The sequence below is a fragment of the Liolophura sinensis genome, chromosome 12 (genome assembly GCF_032854445.1).
Source record: "Liolophura sinensis isolate JHLJ2023 chromosome 12, CUHK_Ljap_v2, whole genome shotgun sequence".
NCBI lineage: Eukaryota > Metazoa > Mollusca > Polyplacophora > Chitonida > Chitonidae > Liolophura > Liolophura sinensis.
The window spans coordinates 18,380,100-18,404,548 of record NC_088306.1 but is presented as its reverse complement, the minus strand read 5'-3'; the positions used below and the strand labels follow the sequence as shown (position 1 = coordinate 18,404,548).

At 38.5% G+C, this 24,449-nt stretch overlaps 2 protein-coding genes across 2 annotated transcripts; one reads left to right on the top strand and one right to left on the bottom strand.

Annotated features, from left to right (window-relative positions):
* Positions 1-554: 554 nt before the first annotated feature.
* Positions 555-13,114, bottom strand: LOC135479214 (ankyrin repeat domain-containing protein 42-like). Its single transcript, XM_064759006.1, has 12 exons — positions 13,017-13,114; positions 11,417-11,592; positions 10,625-10,732; positions 9,926-10,045; positions 9,127-9,262; positions 8,230-8,430; positions 7,567-7,692; positions 6,391-6,540; positions 5,239-5,364; positions 4,241-4,367; positions 3,496-3,628; positions 555-2,912 (listed from the first exon to the last, which is right to left on the bottom strand). Exons 1-12 carry the CDS (start codon positions 13,021-13,023, stop codon positions 2,775-2,777), a joined length of 1,548 nt encoding a protein of 515 aa, XP_064615076.1. The 5' UTR covers positions 13,024-13,114; the 3' UTR covers positions 555-2,774.
* Positions 13,115-13,200: 86 nt separating this feature from the next.
* Positions 13,201-23,056, top strand: LOC135479599 (FMR1-interacting protein NUFIP1-like). The gene is made up of 10 exons (XM_064759488.1): positions 13,201-13,617; positions 14,610-14,735; positions 15,028-15,090; positions 16,063-16,145; positions 16,984-17,076; positions 18,123-18,297; positions 19,141-19,234; positions 20,100-20,279; positions 21,586-21,737; positions 22,826-23,056. The coding sequence occupies exons 1-10, from the start codon at positions 13,294-13,296 to the stop codon at positions 23,003-23,005; spliced, it is 1,470 nt and encodes a 489-aa protein (XP_064615558.1). The 5' UTR covers positions 13,201-13,293; the 3' UTR covers positions 23,006-23,056.
* The last annotated feature ends 1,393 nt before the right edge of the window (positions 23,057-24,449 follow it).

The window sequence follows — 24,449 nt, the reverse complement described above, 5'->3', positions numbered from 1 at the left end:
TTTTGCAACTGACAACGGGGATCTCATACAACTCCTTCCCTTCTGTAGAAAAAGCGGTTTGAAGCTAGGAACTTTTTTGTGCTTTCCTCTTATTGCGTCACCATTATCGGTGTATATGGACTCATAAAATACCTAAGCAGTACATGAGCACTGCACTGTCACAGAAGAAATGAATGTGTTCTACTGCCATTTGGACCATTTGTGTAAAACATCCATAAGCCTCCCATTAAAACTGGTTATTCCTAGACCTGAGCAATTATTGCACTATTACACTCTGCAGAGACGAAAGAAAATGATGTGTTCCACTGGAACTAAGGCTATTTTGTAAAGCCTGAACACGAGTTTCCCATTCTTATTTATTTATTTATTTGATTGGTGTTTTACGCCGTACTCAAGAATATTTCACTTATACAACGGCAGCCAGCATTATGGTGGGTGGAAACCGGGCACAGCCCGAGGGAAACCCACAACCATCCGCAGGTTGCTGGCAGACCTTCCCACTTACGGCCGGAGAGGAAGCCAGGATGAGCTGGACTTGATCTCACAGCGACCGCATTGGTGAGAGACTCCTGGGTCATCACGCTCCGTTAGTGCGCTAACCAACTGAGCCACGGAGGCCTGAAAACATATGAAAAACGTGTTATATTCTGGAATATGGCATGTTAAACAGTGATCAAATAAACAAAGAAATAAAAATTTAGTATGTTCATATAATATTTTTAATGACCACAACATGAGTTTATCTGTCCTTTTCTCTTGGTGACAAGAACCTCAGTTCATTGATCAAGGGTTCAGTCTATTAATATGTAGAAAAAACTTTAAATATAGTGAAAATAGTTTTGCAGGTCACGTTTAATGAGCTGATTATACAATGATTTGGACGGCAACAAGTAAAAATATAATTAGCAATGAAAGAATTAAAAAAAACAAAACAAAAAAAGAAACAAACAGTACACTGATTGCTGATACATCTATAAGTAAATGTCCTACCTGAAACTGACGCCAATTCCAAAACAAATTTTATATGCACTGAAGTCTTTAGATCTTCCCCGTGCTACATTATACTATGATTTCAAAAACAAGTCTGAAATCAGTCTTGAGGGTGAAAAATTCCTCAAACATTATAAACAAACATCTGTATGTTTGGAATCCACGAACATTTTAAAATGTACAAATTTTACAATTTAGAATGAAATACCATAAATATATCCATATTAACAATTATAGTTCACATTGCTAAACATCAAATGTGTATATTTATATAATGAAGGTAAACTGTATATCACAGTATGCATATGTATATAAATATGTTAATTAAATTCATAAAACAGTAAGTCCAAAAGGTAATAAATTGGCCTGCCTTATAACCTATATGTGTTTAAACTATGTGACAGTACCTTGAACTAAATAACACAAGGTCCGAGGATACCTGTACATTTCTCACATAAATGATGAAAAAATATCAATGCAAAAACCCACCATGTATGTGTGCTAAATTTGACCTGAAAGCTTCTATAATAAAAAGATAAAACAAAAAAACATAGACATTTAGCGAATGATATCTGATTGTAACGATACAATACCTTCGAAAATCGCCTGATTTGAACGAAATAGGCTGTGAGAAGCTAAACAGCTTGCTATTTATGTTCAAGTCTTTACAGCTTTGAATGAAAAAAAGGAGCTACTGGTGTTTGTGAGTTTATCAACTTTCTCAAGAATAGTTTAATTATACAACGGCAGAGAGAATTATAGTGGGAGGAAACTGGGATGCTCACAACCATCCGCAGGTAGCTGACAGACCTTCCCAGATAGAACCCAGAGAGAAAGCCCCCATTAGTTAGATCTGAACTCCCTGCAACCACATCGGTGAGAGGCTATCGATTCATGTGCTGTGCTAGCACACTAACCACTCTGACACAGAGGACACTTACAGCAGATGAAGGCTAGGTAAATGGTACTGAACCGCTAAAAGCCTCATGGAGATCCACAAGTGGAAAATCATGGAGAACATTATACTGTAGATGCACATGTAGTTTACTGTCTACACAAATGTTATACTGTAACAGTTCCAAGTGCACTGACCTCTGTTGTCATTACATCAACCAATGCACTCTTAGTGCGGCTTTCATGCAAATTTGATGGCTTTAAATTCCCAAATTCAGAGATCAAAAAAAAGTCTGAAACAGACTTTATGTTTGACTACAACGGACATGACACAATTGCCATCATCAATACAAAAGTTCACTGAGTGAAAAGCCATTCTAATACATATGTTCACCTGGAAGTATACAGTTGTACTTTTCTCACAAAGGCGTATGACAACATCACTTACTTATTTGACTGTATTTGTTGTTAATTAACAGAACAACACTGCTTCTTTGCCTGACACCTGACACCGACACCCAACACCTGCCTCGACACCTGACTCAACTCCTGACTCACAGCAGCAACTGAACCAACAGTACTTACATTTCAACCTTCAACTGTTGCTGACCAGTTGTTGTAAGAAAATCTTTACAACGGAATGACCAAGAAACTCCCACAAAAAGTGTACTTTGCAAGGTCATTGACAACACAACATAAAATGAGACAGGAGTCGAGAGTGCGCTTAACTTTTGATACATACAGATCTGAGCAACAATGGCCACAATTCTAAAGGTAATGGCCACAATTCTAAAGGTAATGACAATTGATGAGAATTTCTCACGCATGACAACTGATGAGAATTTCTCATTCACGACAAACGACGCGAATTTCTCATTCAGGACAACTGTTCACACGTATCTCTGGCCTTTCTTCAGAGGCACAGTAAAGTTCCTCTTGATGAATACACCATCATCTCGTCGTGAGCTGCCTTTCTTTGTCGACGTCTTCTTTCTGCGTGGTTTGGGTACAGCTATTTCCTCTTCCACCTAGGAAGACATTAACATTGTGATAAGCCATAATCAGCCATAATTAGCCGTTCATTCATACTCCTGATCATATTTTATGGCCTTATTCAAGGGTGAGTGAGTGAGTGAGTGAGTGCTTGGGGTTTAACGTTGTACTTAACAATCATCTCGTATTCAGTCATACAACGACAAAGGAATCTTTAGAGTGCACGTAACGTGCCTCCTTGTTGCAGGATGGATTTCCACTGCTCTTTTATCTAGTGCTGCTTATTGACGCCTTATCGGAGGCAAGTAAGTAATTCTTATGATCGCAATTTTACGCCAAATTTTACTCATACCAAAGTGATCCATATAACTGTACGCTGTAAACCTGAATTTAAGTTTTGATTGTATGTTAAGACAAACATAGCTTACAATCCCTTCATGCAAGTGGGTGTCAATTGTAAGTTAGGGCTACAATCGTGATCTTTGTGAGTTACAACCAAAATTAGGCTTACGATCCCTTTGTATCAGTTCCCTGATATCGCACAAAAATCTCAGACGCTTGTGGGAGCTACGGTCAACACCCCCACCCACCCCCAACACCCCCCCACCTGCTACTTACATCACTTAGGGCTAGGTTATCAATCTGCACGTTGAGGTGAGCAATTTCACGCCTTGCGTCATCCAGTTGAGCCTCCAGCCTCTCTCTCTTCAGACGCTCGTAATCCAGCTGAGCTTCTAGCTCCTCAATAGTTCTGACAGAACACACCACACATATTTCATCAACACGACATTACCTGTCTGCACTAATGTACGCTGATGACTAGATTTTATCAAATCTACTTTCTGGACTTTCTCTAAAAGCTTGTGGATGTGCAGAACATTTATTGACATGAATAATTCATGTCAAAATTATTCATTTCAAATCCAGTTGGCGTTACACCAACTATTTCCTTGTTTCTGTCCAAATTTGGCTACATTTAAGTCAATAAGGCGCCAGCAATTTTATTTTGTGCTTAAAGGGTGAGAAGAATCTAAAAAAAAAATTTGAAATGGAATATAAATGAACAGAAAATCCACTTTTTTAATTTCTCTGATCTTAATGTTTATATGATTTTCCTGTCTTTTAAGGCTTTCTGATCAGAAAAATTGCTCAGAAAGTCCACATTTGCCAAAAATCAGATGACTTTCAAGTTTTGTTTTTATCCACTTTTCCAACACAGAAAAAAAGATTTACTTTGCAAAAATTAAAACAGTGTGGCCTAAAAAAAACACAATAATACATAAGTAGTTTAAGATAAGTTTCTTCAACTTAATAAACAATAAGACTAGAAAAGTGGCCAAGATAAGAATTGATTGAAACTCACTGGTCCTTTTCACGCAGAGCTGCCTCTCGTTGTTTGTCTTCTAACAGACGACCCCCGAGCTGAGAAAAGTTCTTCTTAGCAATTTCCATCAGTCTTTGTAATTCTTCAATTCTCTTTTTAGCCCTTCCTTTAACGACACAAGTAAACGCAAATGAAATACTTTTTTTTTTTTTAAGTCTTTACACAAACTTTCTTGTGTGCAATTGTTCTTTCTGCTTTTTGTTGGCAACAAAAGGGAAGTTTTTAATGAATTAAAACCCTCAAAATTTCAAACAAAGTATTATATCACAAAAAAAGAAAATAAACCACAGCTCTCATTACTTTTTCACACTATGCTGGCTGGCTTGGAACTAATGAACCACTGAAAACAGTCAGATTTGACAGGATGTCAGTACCAGTATTACATTATTCGGGATTGAATCCTCCAATCAGGATGTCCAGTGGTCTCAGTTGGTTTCAGTACATAGAACAGAAAGTGAATGAAGAACACTGGTCAGGTATCTAGATTTCCAGTAAATTCAAGTTTCTGTTATAGCTGCATTTCTGACATATTCAAGTTTCCACTATATCCACATTTCTGAAAAATTCAAGATTCCACTATATCCACATTTCTGAAATATTCAAGATTCCATTACATCCACATTTCTGAAATATTCAAGATTCCACTATATCCACATTTCTGAAATATTCAAGATTCCACTATATCCAAGTTTCCTGTATTCCCAGAATTCCAATGATTCTCCGCATAAAATTACAGACTTCCCAAGGCATGATAATTCTGGTTTCCAAGTACACCTTTCCACCACTATGATGCTGTTGTTGGGGGGGCAAAAATCTGCAGGTCATAGATGTATTAAGTTTTTCAGCCACTGATAGCCTGTTATATGTATATATATATATATATATATATATATATATATATATATATATATATATATATATCATCTGTGACCGTGTTACACTGAATGGCATGTTGTAATGGAGAGATGTAGTCTCACCTTTGGCAAGTTTCTTCTGCTTGTCAGAGATGCTGAGACTGAGTCCATCCGCAGTTCCCTCCCCTTCCTCGCCAGTCTCCTCATCAGATAAGTTCTCCAGGATTCCCATGGACTTTTGTGAGTCATCTGAAAGCATAGTTTTTCACTTCAGAGATATAAGTCTCTTTTTTTTTTGCTAAATCTGTACTTAAAAGGCTAAATTCAGAGAAGTATAAATGTGTTTTAATGAAGTGGGAAAGTAAAAAGCATAATACTGAGAAATGAATCAGTATTATACACCCTAAAGACAAAAGCCACATACCTGTTGATGTAAAACAGTCAGTAATTAAGAGTTACCCTTGCACTGAGAAAGGCGTCAACCTCACCTTTACATCAAAGCTATGCTTCAAGTACTTTAATTCCTCAACCCTTTCGCTTATGAAAGAGCAACTTTCAGAGCAATTTATACACAATTGTAAGTTGATTATGGAGACAAAACCACATTGGTTGGTTTGGCAAATTTCAGGGCTTCACAAATAGCATAATTTTATCACTCTACAAAGATTAATACCTTCAGAAAATACTTGAATAAACACCTTGCAAGCATGCGAAAAAGCTGAAGAATTAGAAAAGTGTATATTTTGGCATATTACAGGCATGTAACAACCCGATCTGCACACCTTTTTATATAATTTCTGTGAAAGTCATTTGTGCACCTACCTGAACAATACATGTTACTCTTCAAAATCTAATGATTTTTGTTTTCAAGTCACATCAACAGTTGTACTTTATTGGTGGGATCGATATATATGTTTAAATCAAGAACCTGTTAATCTGTGTCGTCTCCCATGAGCAACATCACAAAGTGGTCAGTAAAGTTACAGCATAATTCTGCTTTGTGATGTTGTTATGCATACGAAGTAGTGAATAGTGCAAAATCATAACATAGAAAGATTACCATTGACTAAACTTGTATTATGGCAGGCATCCAGTTGAGCTCAGATTGGAACATCATAAATCCAAATGTTTCTGTTTTTAACGTCATGGCATATGGGTGTGAAATATCAAAATGTACTAACAACATTGATATTTAACATGTTAATGAAATCCTGGCATTTCTCCCCTCTATATTTAAAATATATAAACAAATATATACTGTGCATGTTTGCAGACCTGAATCTCCCCCAAGGATCTTGACACAGGCGAGTTGAGCAAATCGTCGCGCCACATCTTTCGGCGTTTCCCCGAGGTTGTTGGTCAGTGACGTATTGGCTCCCATCTCTACGAGCCACTGGAGAACCTGGATATGACCTTGACCTGCAGCTGTTGTTGACAAATGAAAAACACACACATGCCAGTAAGCAATACAGACATTTCACTTTGTAATTCATATATGCAAAAAAATATGCATACAAAATTTGTCACAAAACATGCCCCAAATGAAAATTAGAAAAAAACTAATTTTGGCATAATTTAATTTCCACATAAGCAAAATCTTTGTTTTGATGAATCTTTTGGCATGGATAAATGATGGTATGACACAGTATTAGAGTCAGATTAAAGGTTTTCTTGTTATGTCCCCATAGTATGCCTGAAGTCATGTTGTAGTGCAGTAATAGATTGGTTGTAGAACAGTTGACTGATGTCCCCAACCAACTGCAGTACATTTACAACCTACGGCACTGCACATAGCTGATGGTATGATACAGTAAGATTCAGGCTAAAGGATTTTTTGATGTGTCCTCTTGGTATGTCTGAAGTCATGCTGTAGTGTAGTAATAGACTGGTTGTAGAACAATTGACTGATCCCTTTGTACACAAATCACTGCAGTATGTCTACAACCTATGGCAATGCACATAGCTGAGTAGTAGGGGAATGCTACAAGTTTGTTAAAGGTGAGCCAGTAGTGTGATAAAGGTGAGCCAGTAGTGTGATAATAGTGAACTAGAGCCAACGTTTTAGTAATTTTATACAAAAACCTGATTATCTCTACTTGTGGACATCTACATTTGTATAGTATCACAACACAGAGAAAGTAGTGAGTGAATGCTTGAGGTTGAACGTCATATGACGACGAAGGAGTCCTTAGAGTGCATGTCATTTGTCTCCTTGTTGCAGGACGGATTTCCACCGCTCTTTTATTTAGTGCTGCTTCACAGAGACGCCTGATCGAAGGCAAGTAAGCTAACCCACCCGAGCCATTACACTGATACTGATCAACCAGTCGTTGCACTGTCCCCTTCACGATGAAGGCCAAGCGAGGAAGCTGCAATTACCGCCGCCGAAGCAGACGCTCTACCAACTGTGCTATCGGGGCCGGTCACAAAGAAAGCACATGCATAGGTTACCTTTATGAGCAGGCGTTGATCCTTTCTCGTCTCTCTCGTTGATGTTGACCACGCCATTCTCCACCAGCATCCTGAGGTGCTCCAAATCCCCACTGTACGCTGCCACGTGGGCCGGGAATGACAAGTCTGCAACAACAACAACAACATCATGTTAAGCTAATTCCCATGTGAGCGAAAACAATACTGAAAAAACTCTGGGAATAATGAACATTACAACACCTGGAAAACACTCACATTAAATTCACTAATGTGATTGTCCAATTTAGTCCTTATGGCAATCCTTAACATGGACAACTGTTGCTCATGGCACATTATCTCTGCCCCCCCCCCCCCCCCCGCCCCCCAAATTAAAATTACAATTCTAGCTCGAAAACCTCCACAGTCATATATGTACCACTAACGCAATGTACGGATGGATTGGCAAAGTACTTCCATCCCAAACACCTCACTCAAATGTATGTTTGCATTTGAAAACATGTTTATTCCATCAAATGCTAAAAGGTAAAACTTCTTACAATATACATGTACATCATCCTCAATATAATTTTGCCAGAAACTGTTTGAATAATCACAGCATTTAACCACCTGATTTGCAAATATTTCAAAATTTGCAAACCTTTACATGTTGTACAAATGGGAAACCACTTAAGAAGCGTAACTTACTTTCCTGTTGCTCTGGGTGGTCTCTCTCGTACTCAATGCCATCGATATACGTCATGATGTTCTCCTTATAGAACTGCTGTGCCAGGTTGCGTGGCGTCTCCCCCTGGTCATTCCTCGCACCTAGCACGCCCTCGGGGCTTGCCCCAACACTAACTAGATACTTCAGGCAGGGTAGATGACCCTCCATGGCAGCCAGGTGAGCTGAGGTCAAACAAACAAATCCGAGAGAATTTATATCCTATACTACAAATATATTCAAATCTTGCACAGATTATGCAAATCTTATGCACAGATCATGTTGCTTTCCACATTTGATATGCGAGGCCACTAAATGAATTTTATCATCAATACTGATTTTTTTTTCAAAACTGGACAACAGTCATTGCATGGAAACCAATGATAAATCAGAATTAAGATAATTGTTAAATATGTAAAACCTTTCTACAAATATGGATGGTTCTGATCTTGATTTGAGATTACATGAAATGAACTTGTTCACAGAATTTTATCAAAATTGGATAATATTTCGAGAAGTTACTCATGGAAAACAAAGACCAATGAGAGTCACCAATTCATTAAATATGCAATACGCAAAACTTTTGCGTCCACTGGGCTCGTTTTCAAATTTGATACTTGAAATTGGCCGTGAAATTGGCCGTTCCAACCAATGAAGTTTTGTCTCCTAAATCAAATTAAAAATGTGAATAAATTACACCAAAAGTTGCTCTTTTACATGTCAAAAAGCCTGAGGAATTAGGGTAGTGAAAAATACATTTTTGCTATATTCATGTAAATGTATGTGGAGGGGTGTTTTATTTCATGTAACCTGGTCCCATGTTGTACACAGTTGAACCCAGAACAAATCTTGATAAAGTCAGTAACTGTAAGAGAAGTTACCTGGTGTGTTGCCTCCATTGTCTACTTCATCTGTCTTGCCTCCCCACTTGTACAAAAGCTGTACACAGCCCAGTCTACCGTGATAACAGGCTGTGTGGAGAGCCGTCCAGCCATTCTTATCATGGGCACTAACATCCTGAAAATATCACGGGCTATTCATAAGGTCTCTGTCATAGCTATAATCTTTTTATATCCACAGTTGCATTATCACTTTATCATTATGAAGGTGTAATGTAAAAATAAATCAAGTCCCTCTATAGGGAGACGAAGTTCATGTATTTCTTTATCTGATTTGCAAAAGCAGTGCCAGAAATAAACCACAAGCCATCGGCAAGTAACTGGCAAAATCTCCCACCTGACATACTGATGCACTGTATGTCTCACTGCTGAAAAGCATTTAATCCAATGAATTTAATGTACCCTAATTCTTCTAATTTTTAGGACAGATGTAAGTAGTGCTGAAAACAAAGAATTACTTTTCTCTCCCAATTTTCTGGAAGAGTAAAGATATGAATATGTTGTTCATTAGATGGACTAACCACGTGAAAAAAGAAAAACTAAATATTCCAGCTACAATTACATAGGTAAAAAGAGCAGGCCAAGTGTCCCAACAATTAGAAGAATAAGTCTACCTAAACGGCCACATGAGCACTGTCGACCCTTTACTGCCATCAAAATAATGGGCAGAGAATAGTGGAAATGGGATACATAAAAATTCCTCTCTGTCCGGTGATGGGATTGAACCACCCTCTCAAGTGTACAAGTGAGTGAAAGTGTTCACTATGAAGTTTATACTTACAATGCCACTGCGTAGTATTGTGTGGAGTGTGAAGGAGTTCCCGTGGGCTGCAGCCAGGTGTGCTGGAGTATTCCCACGTAAATCTTTCACAATCATGCTACAGCTGTTATTCAATAATGCCTAAGATAAAAACAGGTCACGTTAATAAAGCAAAAAAAAAAACAAGAAAAAAAGAGAGACTACAAAAAAAAAAAACATTTAAAATGGGCACTTTGTAAATAGTGGCACTTTAGCCGGTAAATAGTTATGTACCTGTATTCAAGAGCTCAATTTGTTCTGCAGTGAACGAAAGAACAATTTTTATACAAAGTACAGATGTTGCTTTTGTTTCAGACCATTTCTATTATGAGAACAGCATTACCTTACACTCAAAACACTCAAACTAAGTATAAAAGTGTACTCCACTCCCCCAAAAAAAAGCAAAATGTGGATCCATTAACTGATTGATTAACTGATTGGGGCTCAAAGCTGTGCCATAAGAATGTTTCATTAGTATGACAGCGGTGAACTACCATTTTGGAGAAACCGGAGAAGCCAGAGTAAAGAACTGATCTTCACCAGGTGCTTGACAAACTTTTTGACAAAGCCGCAGGAAGAGATGGACTGTAACCAATGACTTTGTTGATCAAGGGCCTGATGGTCACATGGCTTTAACAATCAGAGCAAGCAAGGCCCCATAATTATTGTAAGTATGCTTACCTGAATACAGGCCTCCTGGCCCCTGATGGCTGCGATGTGAGCAGGGGTCCATCCCCTGGGGGTGGTGACGGTCCCATCAGCACCGTGCCACAGTAACCAATGCAGGCACTGTCAAGCACAACAAAGCACACATATATTTTGTAATATGTATACACATGTATACTTACATAAAAATCAGACTGGTTAAATAATGGGTGGAGGGTGTTGGCCAGAGGAAAAGTGGGGGTGAGGTGGGTGTATCTGCAAGTGTATGAATCTGAAAAAATCTGACAAATTCCCAACATTATTCCAGAATCATATAGCCTGTGACTTCAAGACTTTAAACTTAAAATATAAAAATAATATACCAAAAAATAACAGTAAAGACAATTACAGAATGTTTCAATCTTTTCATTGTTATTTGATCGGTGTTTTATGCCATACTAAGGAATATTTCACTCACATGATAGCAGCCAGCATTATAAATGTGGAGAGAAACTGGGGGAAACACACAACCAGCTGCAGGTTGCTGGCAGACTAGAGAGGAAGCCAGCTTAGGCTGCAACCCCACTTGTGAGAGGCTCATTGTGCTGCCTTAGCAAACTAACCACTCAACTACAGACGCCCCTCATTGTACATGTAATGACAAAACAAATTTACTTACATGTACACAACATGCTATGTTCATTTATCTATCTTCAATGTCTGACCAGAATATGATTTTCTCTTCTGAAATTAAAGTTTTACTGCTTTAGAACAAAATCATTTTCAAAAAAAAAAAAAAAAAAAATGAGAGAAGCTATTTCCAAATACCTCTAAGGATCCAACATTGCAGGCAGTGTGTAGAGGGGTAAACTTGTCACGGTCTTCTACTTCATTTACGCTAGCACCATTTTTCACCATCATTTCTAACTCTGCTACATTTCCTGCTCTTACAGCTTCATGTATACTTCCACACTGAAGCTTGTGAGGTGCTGACATTGCAGGAGCTGGTGGCAAATAGAACACCAAGTATTTTATACAATGACAAAAATTACAAGAGCCAAAATGGAAGGAAAGTATGGATGGAGCAAAAGTTCTTAATTAAAAAAATTAAAACTCATGTGAAGAAGACTGAGATTAAAATAGATTTTACTAATTTGTGTCAGTGATTTTATAGAAGTTACATCATGCTAATGTATGTTTCCTTATCATATGTTTCCATACTCTGCACAGCAGTGAACATATAGGCTATATGTATGTTCCTTTCCTATACTAACCAATGCAATGCAAATTGAATCAGTGATGTGAACGGAATAAATCTCATTTGAAACCCTTCTGTACTTGACAATGGCCGCATTTGTCAGATTTTACAAAAAAGTTGTTTTTATTGGACAATAAAATGGGCTGTGCAAAAGTGGGTGGGATTTAACATTCTGGTCTTGGGATCTGCCTGCATTAAGTTTTCAATGAAGGTTCTCTGTATATTGCAGTTCAGTTAATGTGAGACCACCTAGATAATCGTGAGTTCAATGAGCTAAAAATAAGAACAGTATTACTAATTTCATGCGAACTATTGTAGTTTCATGATAAATTCTAGGAATGGTACATTCTCTTTTCATATTCATAGTTTTGCAGTGATGTCATAGCTGCTCTGATCCACTCATCGGTACACTCCTTGGTCACGTGATTAAAGTGCTGGAGGTGAAAACGAAGCGAAATTAACTCACATGGGACAGGCACTGAAGAAGTTTTAGCATCAAAAAATGAAAATTATAGCTTTTAAGTGAGAAATTCTTTCTGAAAAAGTAATCAAATGTGTATAGCCTTCTGATATGATAGCTTTAGTGTCCTGTAGTACCTGAGCTTTAGAAATTGGCAAATATCAGCATTTCTCCAATTTGGCTCCATGTTATTTATCACTTCCTGCTAACTGCCAGGAATCCAGGTGCTCACAACTATGAATACGCATATATCGCTTACACAATCATGATGCATGTTATCATGTGATGCTGGGTTTTAAAAGAATGTCGAGAATATGTTTGTGTACCGAACATTGTTTAGAATACATGCATTTAGAACTTAATTTAACGTAGCAGAGCAAAATTTAAAAAAAAAAGTCCGTGAGCTAAACTGACAGTAAACAAACGTCAAGTGGTGGTAAATACATGGGAACTTTGTCAGGACTTCGTCTGCAATTTTAAAAACAAAATAAGAACTCAGTAGGCCATCAAATGGCTACACACAAGTCCACACAACCACAACAACACCTTAGTTACGCTTAAACATTACACAAAAACGCCACTCACACTAGTTTTCATAAATAAGAAATGATCCTGAAATAAACTAAACCATTATTTATCTCAGAAAGACAAGTGACACTATTGCTGGTAACGACCATACGCCCAAATAAATATTTTTTTCCTCCCAATACCTGGCATTTTGCTCGTTGACTCTGTGTTTACAGCGGAATCTCTGTGTGGCAGAAAAAGAAATCCGTTTATAGCGGTTGGTCAAATCTACTGGGTCGTTCGAAATGTGACCAATGAAAATAGAGTATTATGGTTTACCTCGGAACTTTGATGGCCTTGACCTCAACGCGCACATGTTCAGGAAGCGCTCATGGCTGGCGAAGTCACTGAATGTAAATCTAAGTTTTGACAAATTTTAATAACCGACATTGTTCAAAACTGTGCTTACTTAAAGGTAACATGGCATTCTTTCCTAGAGGCCCTCCGAGGGGAATGTTCTTTGGTGGAAATGGCCAGGTACGGAGGCCTTTTCCCATTGATGGAATGCACCGGCCAATGAGGCCTTTTGCGGGAAGACCCGGCCCTTTTCGTTCGCACCGCCCGTTTCCACCCGGAATAATACCTCATGGACCCCCTCCATTCCAGAGATTTGTTAGACCAGGGGGCCCACCGAGGGGTGCGTTTTATCAAGATCACAGACCCAAGCTATTACATCAACATCCAAGACACAGCAACCCTTGCAGTCCAGGTGGCAATAATGCGAATAGAAAACAGGAGAAAAGGGTACCAAAGTTCGCCTCGTTCACTGTCTGTGAAATTGTTACTGTTGTGATGACTTATTTATTTCATTTTAGTTTTAAAACTACAACAAAGTCATGTTTTGGATTCGAACAAGAAACCTGACTGATCAGTATGATCAATAACCTAGTCATCTTCTTGGATACAATAATGTGTACAGTTAAAAACTGAAATGCCAACTTGGCTTATTCACCAACGTCAAATGTACTACTTCCATAATTTATATTTCTCACATTCATATGGTGGGTAGACAAGGTAAATGTTAGAATGTTAAATAAGAAGGGAGATCATTTATCTCGCAGAATTACCTCTGAGATGACTAGCATGGACCATGTAATATTGTTTGATTGTGTAAATTGGCTTGAGACATGCATCATACTGGCAGATCTGCAAACATTCCCTTTGTTGTGAACTACACATTATGTATATCTCATAAGAGCAAATAAAATGGTGAGAAATTTTGCATCAGGCATTAACACAAAGTAGTGGGTGATCGTGGATTTCCTTAGGTTCTGCCTGGTTTGCTCCAACCATAATGCTGGCTGCCCTCATATAAATGAAATGTTCTTGAGTATGGCGTGAACATGAATCAAGTAAATAAATTTACAAAATAGGGAAATGTAGGTATTGTGTAAGTAGAACTCTGTGCAGTAGCTAGTCACTTAATCTGTCCTTCAATCGCATTAAAGTTTTGAACGCTATAATAGTATTGCAGCTAATTATACTGCCGTTATAAAATTTTATCAACTTTGTATAAATACATAGGGATTATATTGTTATTGAATCATCTTCTGTACCTGAAAAAAAAACCCCTCTTATCTTGATGCCACAACCATGAAGCTAGATATGGATTTGAGCTCACACCCCTTGTGGTCAAGGACAGATCTGATTGGCCCAATTATATCAATGTTCTTGGTTTGAAACATCTTCAGTTATGTTATTAGTATACTGTATACTGTCTCTTGTATTATTTTCAGAAGCAGAATAAACCAAAAGTGGACAAGCGAGATCTGGCAGAGAACAATGCTTTTTACTGTGACATTTGTGATAAAGGCTTCAAAACTAAGGAAGGCTATGACATTCACATAGGAGCGCATCAGAAGGTAGATACATGTGTATTCAGCTAGAAAGAGTGGTTCATTCAGGTCCAGCAAGGCTAAAACTTTAGAACGTCATTTAACCTTGCTGGGTTTTTTTATACATATGTACAGACCAAATATATTCACAACTGTACATAGCAGTTTGTTTGAAAATCTAGTTAACTGTCAATTACATCTGTTTTCACTGATCAAGTTCTGAAAAATGAGGTTTATTTAAGGTTTATACTGAATTTAGTTCTCGTTATTTTACAATTTGATCTTTTTAAAATCTTTCTTGTTGTTTTTTTTTTTTCAGTGTAAAGTTGAGGGATGTCCATACACTGCTGCTCCAAAACTGGTACAACTTCATTATAACTTGGTAAGTTTGTCAACAACCAGTGCAACTTCATTTACACTTGGTAAGCCTATCAACAACCAGTGCAACTTTATTAATACTTCGTAAGTCTGTCAAAAATCAGTGCAGTTTCATTATGACTTTATTAGTTTGTCAACAACCAGTGCAATATCATTATGACTTGTTAGGTCTGTCACTTCACCGCTAGCACAGTTGGTTGAGCATCCGATTCAGGAGCAATAGATCCAGGGTCAATCCTGGGTCGAGTCACACCTAAGACTCACTTGGCGTTCAGCATGAACGTGATAGTGCAACGCCTGGTTGACCCGTATCAGTATAATGGCCCGGGCAGGTCGGCTTAGTTGCCTTCGGTAAGGCATGTCAGTGCAGCAGCACTAGATAAAAGAGTGGTGGAAATCCGTCCTGCAACAAGGATGCACATTACATGCACTCGAAGGATACCTTCATTGTCATATGACTGAAAAATTGTTAAGTACAAAGCTAAACCCCAAGCACTAACTCACTGTTAGGTCTGTCAACAACCAGTGCAACATCATTATAACTTTTTGAGTTTGTCAACAACCAGTGCAAAGTCATTACAGCTTGGTAAGTTTGTCAGGAACCATTGCAAGTATCATAACTCAACTGGTCTGTCCAGAAACAATGCAAATCTTTTTGTCTGTAGTTCTTCAACTATATGTAGTAAAATTAGTTCACCCTAGTTTGCTTTGTATTAACTTTTTGCTTATCTCAGTCCAAAAGGGTCATGCTGTTTTCAAATAAACATAGAAGATTTCTGACAAAAGGTATGGAAATTAACACAGTCACACTTTCCATGTGTGTTTACCATCGCCTACATCTGTGAGTGTTGGTGATTTGCAAGTTGTAGCACCACTTGTATATATGAATACATGCTTGACTAAACTGACTAATAATGATTGTAAAAAAGGAAGTATTCTTTAAAGACTGAACAAAACGTATGTTTGTTTGATGTAGCAACACAAAACTGGGTTGGCCAAGAAAATCTGGAAATTTGAAAGTCCTGAAGATGTAGCTAAATGGAGGGCTGAGAGGAAAAAGTAAGTTGAGTTTATGTACTTGTACATGTACATGTTTGCTATCATCTGTGTATGTTTCTGTTTCTATTTTTATTTGGATGTTCATGTTAGGATGTGCTTGTGTGATGTTACATGAAGTTCTTTGGGGATCTGCCAGTATGATGCATGTCTGAAGTGGAAAAGTGGGACTCTGTGGCTCAGTTGGTTAGCGCGCTAGCGCAGCGTAATGACCCAGGAGTCTCTCACCAATGTGGTCGCTGTGAGTTCAAGTCCAGCTCATGCTGGCTTCCTCTGTGGCTATACGTGGGAATGTCTTCCAGCAACGTGCAGATGGTCATAGGTTTCTATTTAAGAAATATTGGTAAAACACCAATCAAATAAATAAAATATATAAGTGGAAAAGTTGCAAGTAACAGGTTTTCTCCATTCATAAAACTGTCCATTATCGTATAAGAGAAAGTTCTTGATTACAGCTTTCAACAACAATCCAAAAAACGAATGAATATACTGTACATATTTTGCTGCGAGTTTCATTTTTGGTTAGCATAAAAGAAAGAGTTCCTGGTGATTCTGGAAGACTTGAATATAATTACCGTAATTGGCCTTAAATTTCATCCACAAAAAAGTGATTTTTTTAAGAGGCAAATAAATGTCACAAAATATTATTTTTAATGTGATAGCTTACAATTTTTCAGTAGAATATCATCCCATTTTCCAAGCCAGCCTCAAAACACCTCTCTAAAATCAATCGCACTTTCAGAATCAGGAAAAACAGTGAGGCTAGTCATGGACGAAATTTATAGTCATGTGGGGTAATCCCAAAAATCTGAACAACTAACTACTTTTCATTTGCTGACAGGAATTTCCCAACAGCCGCAACTGTGGCTAAGAAAGAGGCTGACAAAGCCGAGAAAATCGCCAGAGGAGAAGTGTTACAGGACAAGTTTTTTGGGTAAGATTAGTTTGTATTATCCAAGCTTTATGTTGATTGTCTGTGGCATGCGTACAACTTACCACTAAGCATTCCACAAACATTCTATTAGCCTTGATGTGCTGAGGGTTGAAAATCAGTTTTATAGTTCTTAGTGTGCTAGTGCTGCATGATGACCCAGGAGCAATGCAGTCGCTGTGAGTTCTAGTCTCATGCTAATGCCAGCTATGGTCCTACTTGAGAAGGTCTGCCCCCAACCTGCGGTTTGTTGTGGGGTTTCCCCCTAGGTTCTGCCTTGTTACCTGCTACCATAATGCTGGTCGCCGACGCATGAGTGAAAATATTCATAAATACGGCGTAAAACATCAATCAAATGAAGTGAAGAAATAACTACAGTGTAAGGTAAATTAGAGTGTTGACTGCACAAGTCACATTCAGGTTTTAGGGTAGATAAACCGAGGTAAGTCGTCCAAGGTTAAATTGTTGTAACTCGCTGTAGTCACACAAAGTTCAGCGGATCCGAGGCATTTCTAAAATGTACTTGTAAGTTCATGTTGAGTCAGCCTTAGTGTCAAGTCAAAGACTAAGAAAAATATTTTCTATATTGCTGGGCCTTTTTGTAAACTTTTTTACTCTGATTTTTACTTGTATTGTAAATCACCTCAACCTAAAAATCTACTACAATATAAACATGGCCTCGTAAATATACAGACTTTCAGAGAATAAATGGAAGTTTTTGTAACTTTCTTCCTGAATCACATTGTCAGTTCTCACTGCTTTACCCAGATACTCCTGTTTCCTTCACTCATAAAACTGACTGTCAGTGTGGAAGTCAAAACATTCAAATACATTAAAAAATAAATAATCAGAGGGCCATATCTTGTCATTTCTAAAAAATGTTTGTAACTAAAATGAAGAAAATGGATTTTGGAAGTGGTACATGTACCTTCTGTCTCTCTGGACATGATTTAATTTTGCATCTTATTTAACATTCTCCAACTGTGATATTCTTCAGCGATATTCTGTCTAAATGCCATTCCTAAACTGCTTTTGTTTGGTTTTTGCAGAAAATTCGGAAAACACAACCGTGGTTTTGGACGAGGTCGGGGAAGGGGTTGTGGGAATCATCACTTTCAAGACACCCGCAACATAATGCCTTCCCACAATGCTCAGAAAAGGCTCCATGACAACAGCTCTGAAAACCAAACAACAAGTCCAAAGAAACAAAAAGTTTCTGTTCATGTAAGTGATGTACTAAAGGATTTAACTTTATTGTTAACTTCATAATAGGGGCCTCCGTGGCTCAGTCGGTTAAAGCGCTAGCGCAGCGTAATGACCCAAAAGCCTCTCACCAATGCGGTCGCTGTGAGTTCAAGTCCAGCTCATGCTGGCTTCCTCTCCGGCCGTAAGTGGGAAGGTCTGTCAGCAACCTGCGGATGGTCGTGGGTTTCCCCCGGGCTCTGCCCGGTTTCCACCCACCATAATGCTGGCCGCCGTCGTATAAGTGAAATATTCTTGAGTACGGCGTAAAACACGAATCAAAAAAAAAAAAAAAAAAAAAAAAACTTCATAATATCTGGTATTGTGACTGATTTGCCTTTGGTCACCAAGACTCAACCATTCGCTCAGTGAAGTTAGAACAAGTGGCATTATCTAGTTACACTGTGGTATGAAGAGTGTGGAAGTTGGGCTGAAAATTTAGTCGTTGAAAGTGTGCTGTGAGGAGTATGGAAGTGGATCTGAAACTTACAGTCGTCGAAATGTGTGCTGTGAGGAGTATGGAAGTGGATCTGAAACTTACAGTCATTGAAATGTGTGCTGTGAGGAGTATGGAAGTGGATCTGAAACTTACAGTCGTTGAAATGTGTGCTGTGAGGAGTATGGAAGTATTTTCAATCATTGAAAGAAACAGGGAAGAAAAAAGGAAAAGACAATTAAAGTGAGAATAAAGTGAATGGCAGAAGCTGTTAACATTAGTTACTGTTTGTGGTAAAACATTTTAATCTGTCAAATACAGTATTAAGAAGTAACAATCTACTGTGTGCTTTGATTGACACATGTATTTTCTCTGTGTTTTGCTACCAGTCTAGTGGCATGAAACAGTTGACGGAAGATTCAACAGCCAGTGAAGTTCACACAGGAGACCCCCTGTCTCTTCTATTACTGGACGGAACAGGTGGTAAGTAAGGACGGGTAGTTACAAGTTTCTTAGCACAGTAAATTTGCGAAAGTCCTACTATTTTTACTAAATTAGATACACGCTGCCACCATACAAGTGAAATATTCTTGAGTGTGGCGTAAAGCACCGATCAAATAAATAAACTAATTAATTAGATAAATCTTAATTATGTAAATAAGGCAGTTATGCAGCTGTTGTCACAATACAAGGTGTTTGATCTTATTTCATTCCACATGTAGATCTAGTTACAAATTTGGCTGAAATCTCACTACAACAATAAATCATATCTGTTCATTTTACCACTTGATCCTATCACTCTTTGGAATGTTATTTCAAACGAGTGTAATAGACAGTGATGAGCTGTCACCATGGTTATGTATTTATTGTTCTCTCCATTACCAACGTGTGCTAAGATTGAAACAACTGGTCTTTACATTACACAGCCTACGGCGCTATATGTAGCTGTATGTCCTGAGCAGGGGCAAGGTGATTTGCAGAAGCCTGCTACAAGCTAGTCCAAGATGACTCTGACATTAGGTTTGACTAAAATTTTGAGCGTGCAGCAATTGAATAGAAAATGCATTTGCCATCGCAGTGTGTCAGGGCGTTTGAGACAAAAGTTACCCATCTCATGAGCTAACAGGTAGACATCGGGCTAACTTGCATTTTGATCATATATTTTGTCAGGCTCTCAAGATCTTTGATCATAAATTGTGTCAAGCTGTAATGAGCTTTGATCACATTTTATCAGGCTAAGATTGGTCTTGATCACATTTTGCCAGCCTCTGAAGAGCTTTGATCACATTTTATGAAGCTATTATGAGTTTTGATGACATCAAGCTAACATGGGTTTTGATCACATCAGGCTCTGATGAGGAAGCAGACAAAACTGAACAGGTGACGAGAGCAGACAGACCCATCAGCAGCACCCAGTCTAACCCCTTAGCTGCTGGTGGTCTGGGCAGTCTGATGTGCTCATACGGCAGCGATGCAGAAAATGACGAAGAAGACAGCACCTCAGGAAGGACGCCAGCAGCAGACAAAGGTAACTCTACAGTATATTACGTCACATTTGGAAGGACACAAGCAACAGACGAAGGTAACTTAATAGAACTATAAAGTATATTACACCACATCAGGAAAGACACGACCATCAGACAAAGGTAACTTTACACTATATTACGTGCCTTGAAGAAGGACACAAGCAACAGATGAAGGTAACTCTACAGTATACCACATCAGGAAGGACACAAGCAATAGATGAAGATAACTTTACAGTATATATTACGTCACATCTGGAAGGACTCCAGCAACAGACAAAGGTATTTTACAGTATATTACACCACATGAGGAAGGACGCCAACCACAAAGATATCTTTTACGGTATATTTCACCACATTAGGAAGAACACGAGCAACAGATGAAGGAAACACTGTATGCATACTATATAGTGTGCTGACTCAGATGGTTAAAGTGTGAACTTGATGAAAATGTCAAGCTTTGACATCATTAACAGGCAAATGTAAATTTACATACACTATATTGTGTGCTGGCTCTGATGGTTTATGTTCAGACTTTCAGGTGTTGACCAGTGAAATCATGAGTTCAAATCCAGCACTAGCCGATTTGGCTCCAGCTTTAGAAAAAGAGTTTTATTGGGTACAGGGTGGATGTTTGCTTCATTTTACATATAAATCCAACTACCATCATATAAGCGTAAAAAAAACTTTATTATTGCATTAAAAACCAATCATTCAGTCAGTCAGTCATATATTTTGTGAGAGGCCTGGACTCGTAACACTGCCAGAAAAAATGGTAAGTCGATGTGTGGACAAGCTGCTAGATTCTCATTCCAGGGAGTGGTTAGCATGCCAGCGCGGCCCAATGATTAAGGAGCCTCTCACCTGTGCGGTCAAGCCAAGTTTAAGTCCAACTCATGCTGGCTTCCTGTCTACTGTCTGCTCCTCTCTGCTCATACATAGGAAGGTCTTCCAACAACCTGCGCATGGTCTGGAGTTTTCTCCCACTGTAAGGCTGGGTGCAGGTGTTTAGTGTGATATTCTTGAGTACGGCATGAAACACCCAATGAAATAAATAAATGTATTGAGTATGGCATTAAAAGTGAAATGATGGATCATGGCATTAATAGTGAATCGATCGATCATGGCATTAATAATGAATTGATCAGTCATGGCATTAATAGTGAACTGATCGATCATGGAGTTAAAAGTGAATTGATCGATCAATCAGTCAGTCATGTAGTGCTGACATGTTGACGAGCTTTTAGATCCTCAGTCAAGGGATTTCAACACCAGATAAATATAGATTTGTTTCCCTTATTCTACTTTTAGATAAAGCTCCTGGAAGTGACGATGATGTCGTAGATGCTCAAGACAGAGCTGCAGGAAATCATAAACGTCAGAGGCGAAAGAGAGGCCGTAAAGGAAAGCAAAATGAGACAGATAACAGCCAGTGCTCGCAGAAGTCCACACTGCTCGAAAAGGTACAGGTATTGTAATTATTAGAAAGGGCTGATTTTACAATGGCTGATTTGAGTTAAGCCAGATTTTGAAATGAGATGTAAGCATTTATGTTTGAACCAGATTCAGAGTACCCAATAAGTTTAGACATTCCTGTCACAGTTTAGAATTCTGAAACACTGATGTTTGGGTTATAGTTGAGTTTTATAGTTTGGCTAAAGAGAAAACTGCTTTGTGGAATCAGCATGTATCTCAGACAGGTGTAAAAATAGATTAGCATTGTGTTCTGTGAATGTAAATTTTGTTTTTCATTTGTTTCTGGCTACATTGTTAATCCATCTTTTTCTGGCTACATTGATAATCCACCTGTTCTCTGGCTACATTGTTAATTCACCTGTTTTCTGGCTACATTGTTAATCCACCTGTTTCTGGCTACATTGTTATCCACCTGTTTCTGGCTACATTGATAATCCACCTGTTTCTGGCTACATTGTTAATCCACCTGTTCACGGGCTACATTGTTAATCCACCTGTTCGCTGGCTACATTGTTAATCCACCTGTTCGCTGGCTACATTGTTAATCCACCTGTTTTCTGGCTACATTGTTAATCCACCTGTTTCTGGCTTCACTGTGAATTCACCTGTTTCTGGCTACATTGATAATCCACCTGTTTCTGGCTACATTGATAATCCACCTGTTTCTGGCTACATTGTTAATCCACCTGTTCGCTGGCTACATTGTTAATCCACCTGTTTCCTGGCTACATTGTTAATCCACCTGTTCGCTGGCTACATTGTTAATCCACATCTTTCTGGCTTCACTGTGAATTCACCTGTTTCTGGCTACATTGATAATCCACCTGTTTCTGGCTACATTGATAATCCACCTGTTTCTGGCTACATTGTTAATCCACCTGTTTTCTGGCTACATTGTTAATCCACCTGTTTCTGGCTTCACTGTGAATTCACCTGTTTCTGGCTTCACTGTGAATCCACCTGTTTCTGCATAAATTTTTTCTTGTGGTTTGATAGCTACAGATTTTTTTTTCTAAAATTCTAATGATTTATTTATTGATATTTTTCATTTTCATTTTTCAACTTCTTTTTCCAGCTTTTAGCACCGGAAATTCGCCATGAAAGGAATGTCATACTGCAGTGTGTGCGTTACATCGTTAAAAACAATTTCTTCGAACTCGCCAAAAACATTGATAAAAAGGGGAGTTCTCAACAGGGGAAGCCACTCAGTGCCATCACTGATGCTGATGAAGAAATTTGGGAAGATGGATTGTGAGGATGGAGTGTCCTCACCAAGTCATACAAATTAAAAGTCAACTTAACTGTTTTACCTGTGGTGTTTATAAATAAACAGGTAAAATATAAAGCTCTGGCCAGATTATTCAAAGCCATTTCTGACTTAAGTCAGAATTTGAAATGCGATCTTAAAGCTCGTTTTCCGGTTTCAGAACTGAAAATTTTGTCCATCTGATCAATGTTATCTTAAGGCAAATGTGTCCAAATTTCAACTTCCATAACCAAAACCTAAGCATTGTGAAGATGTTTTAAAATTTTGACTTAAATCAGAAATGACTTTGTGGAATCTACCCCTATTCCAAAGGGCATGCATCATATCTTGTGAATCTTTCCACTTGGATTCTCTTGGGACTGAGGTAGCACTGTATGAATTTGAAAGTTTCCCCTTCTTTCATTGTTTTGGGATCATTAATTGGTAGTAATAAATCTTTCATGTGGTCTTATATGAAGTTTTCGGGCCTCCATGGCTCCGTTGGTTAGTGCGCTAGCGCAGCGTAATGACCCAGGAGTCTCTCACCGATGCGGTCGGTGTGAGTTCAAGTCCAGCTCATGCTGGCTTCCTTTCCGGCTGTAAGTGGGAAGGTCTGTCAGCAACCTGCGAATGGTCGTGGGTTTCCCCCGGGCTCTGCCCGGTTTCCACCCACCATAATGCTGACCGCCGTCATATTAGTGAAATATTCTTGAGTATGGCGTAAAACACCAATCAAAATAAATAAATATGAAGTTTTCTGAAGACGGCTTGCCTTCCACTATAGATGTAATACTTGTCAGATATACAAAAGTTACATGGCCAGTATAACTTTCTGTGATTTATTCAGTTGAGTGCAGAACAACCTTGCGACTGGAAGTATCTCAGATCAGTTAGGAAATATCGATCGGACACTGGGTTTAGTTGTTATATGCGGGATTTTCCAGTTCGAAGTAGTTCTTCGGGCTGTCACTTGAACCATGTAGACCATCTCCATGGATACAGTTCAAAATGTATAAAGTTCGTGAACAAAATTAAATGATGAAAACTGAAATATGTTGTAAACAAGTACATTTACTGTTCATCATTTATGAAAGTGTCCTGTCAGCAAGAATATACCTTTGAACATTTGGCCTTTAACATGATGCATTGCAATTTAAGTATCACTTTGGACAACCTTACCGCATGAAGGGGTGTTCGAAGTTGGTAATCACAAGATCTGTTTCCAAAAGAACCTACTCCCCCAAAGTACTTTGTATATAAAGAGTAAATAAGGGAAGCACGTCATGCACTTAAGGTTAGTTTCCTGTTCAGTTCTTAGAGAGTTTGAACAGGAAAGCTTTCGTTGCTTTACCACTCAGAAGGTTTCTGCGCAAAGATGACTAGCCCTGGACCCACGAAGTTGTGTGGTCAAATGCAGACGCAATGACCCAGGAGACTGACCAATGGGTTTGCT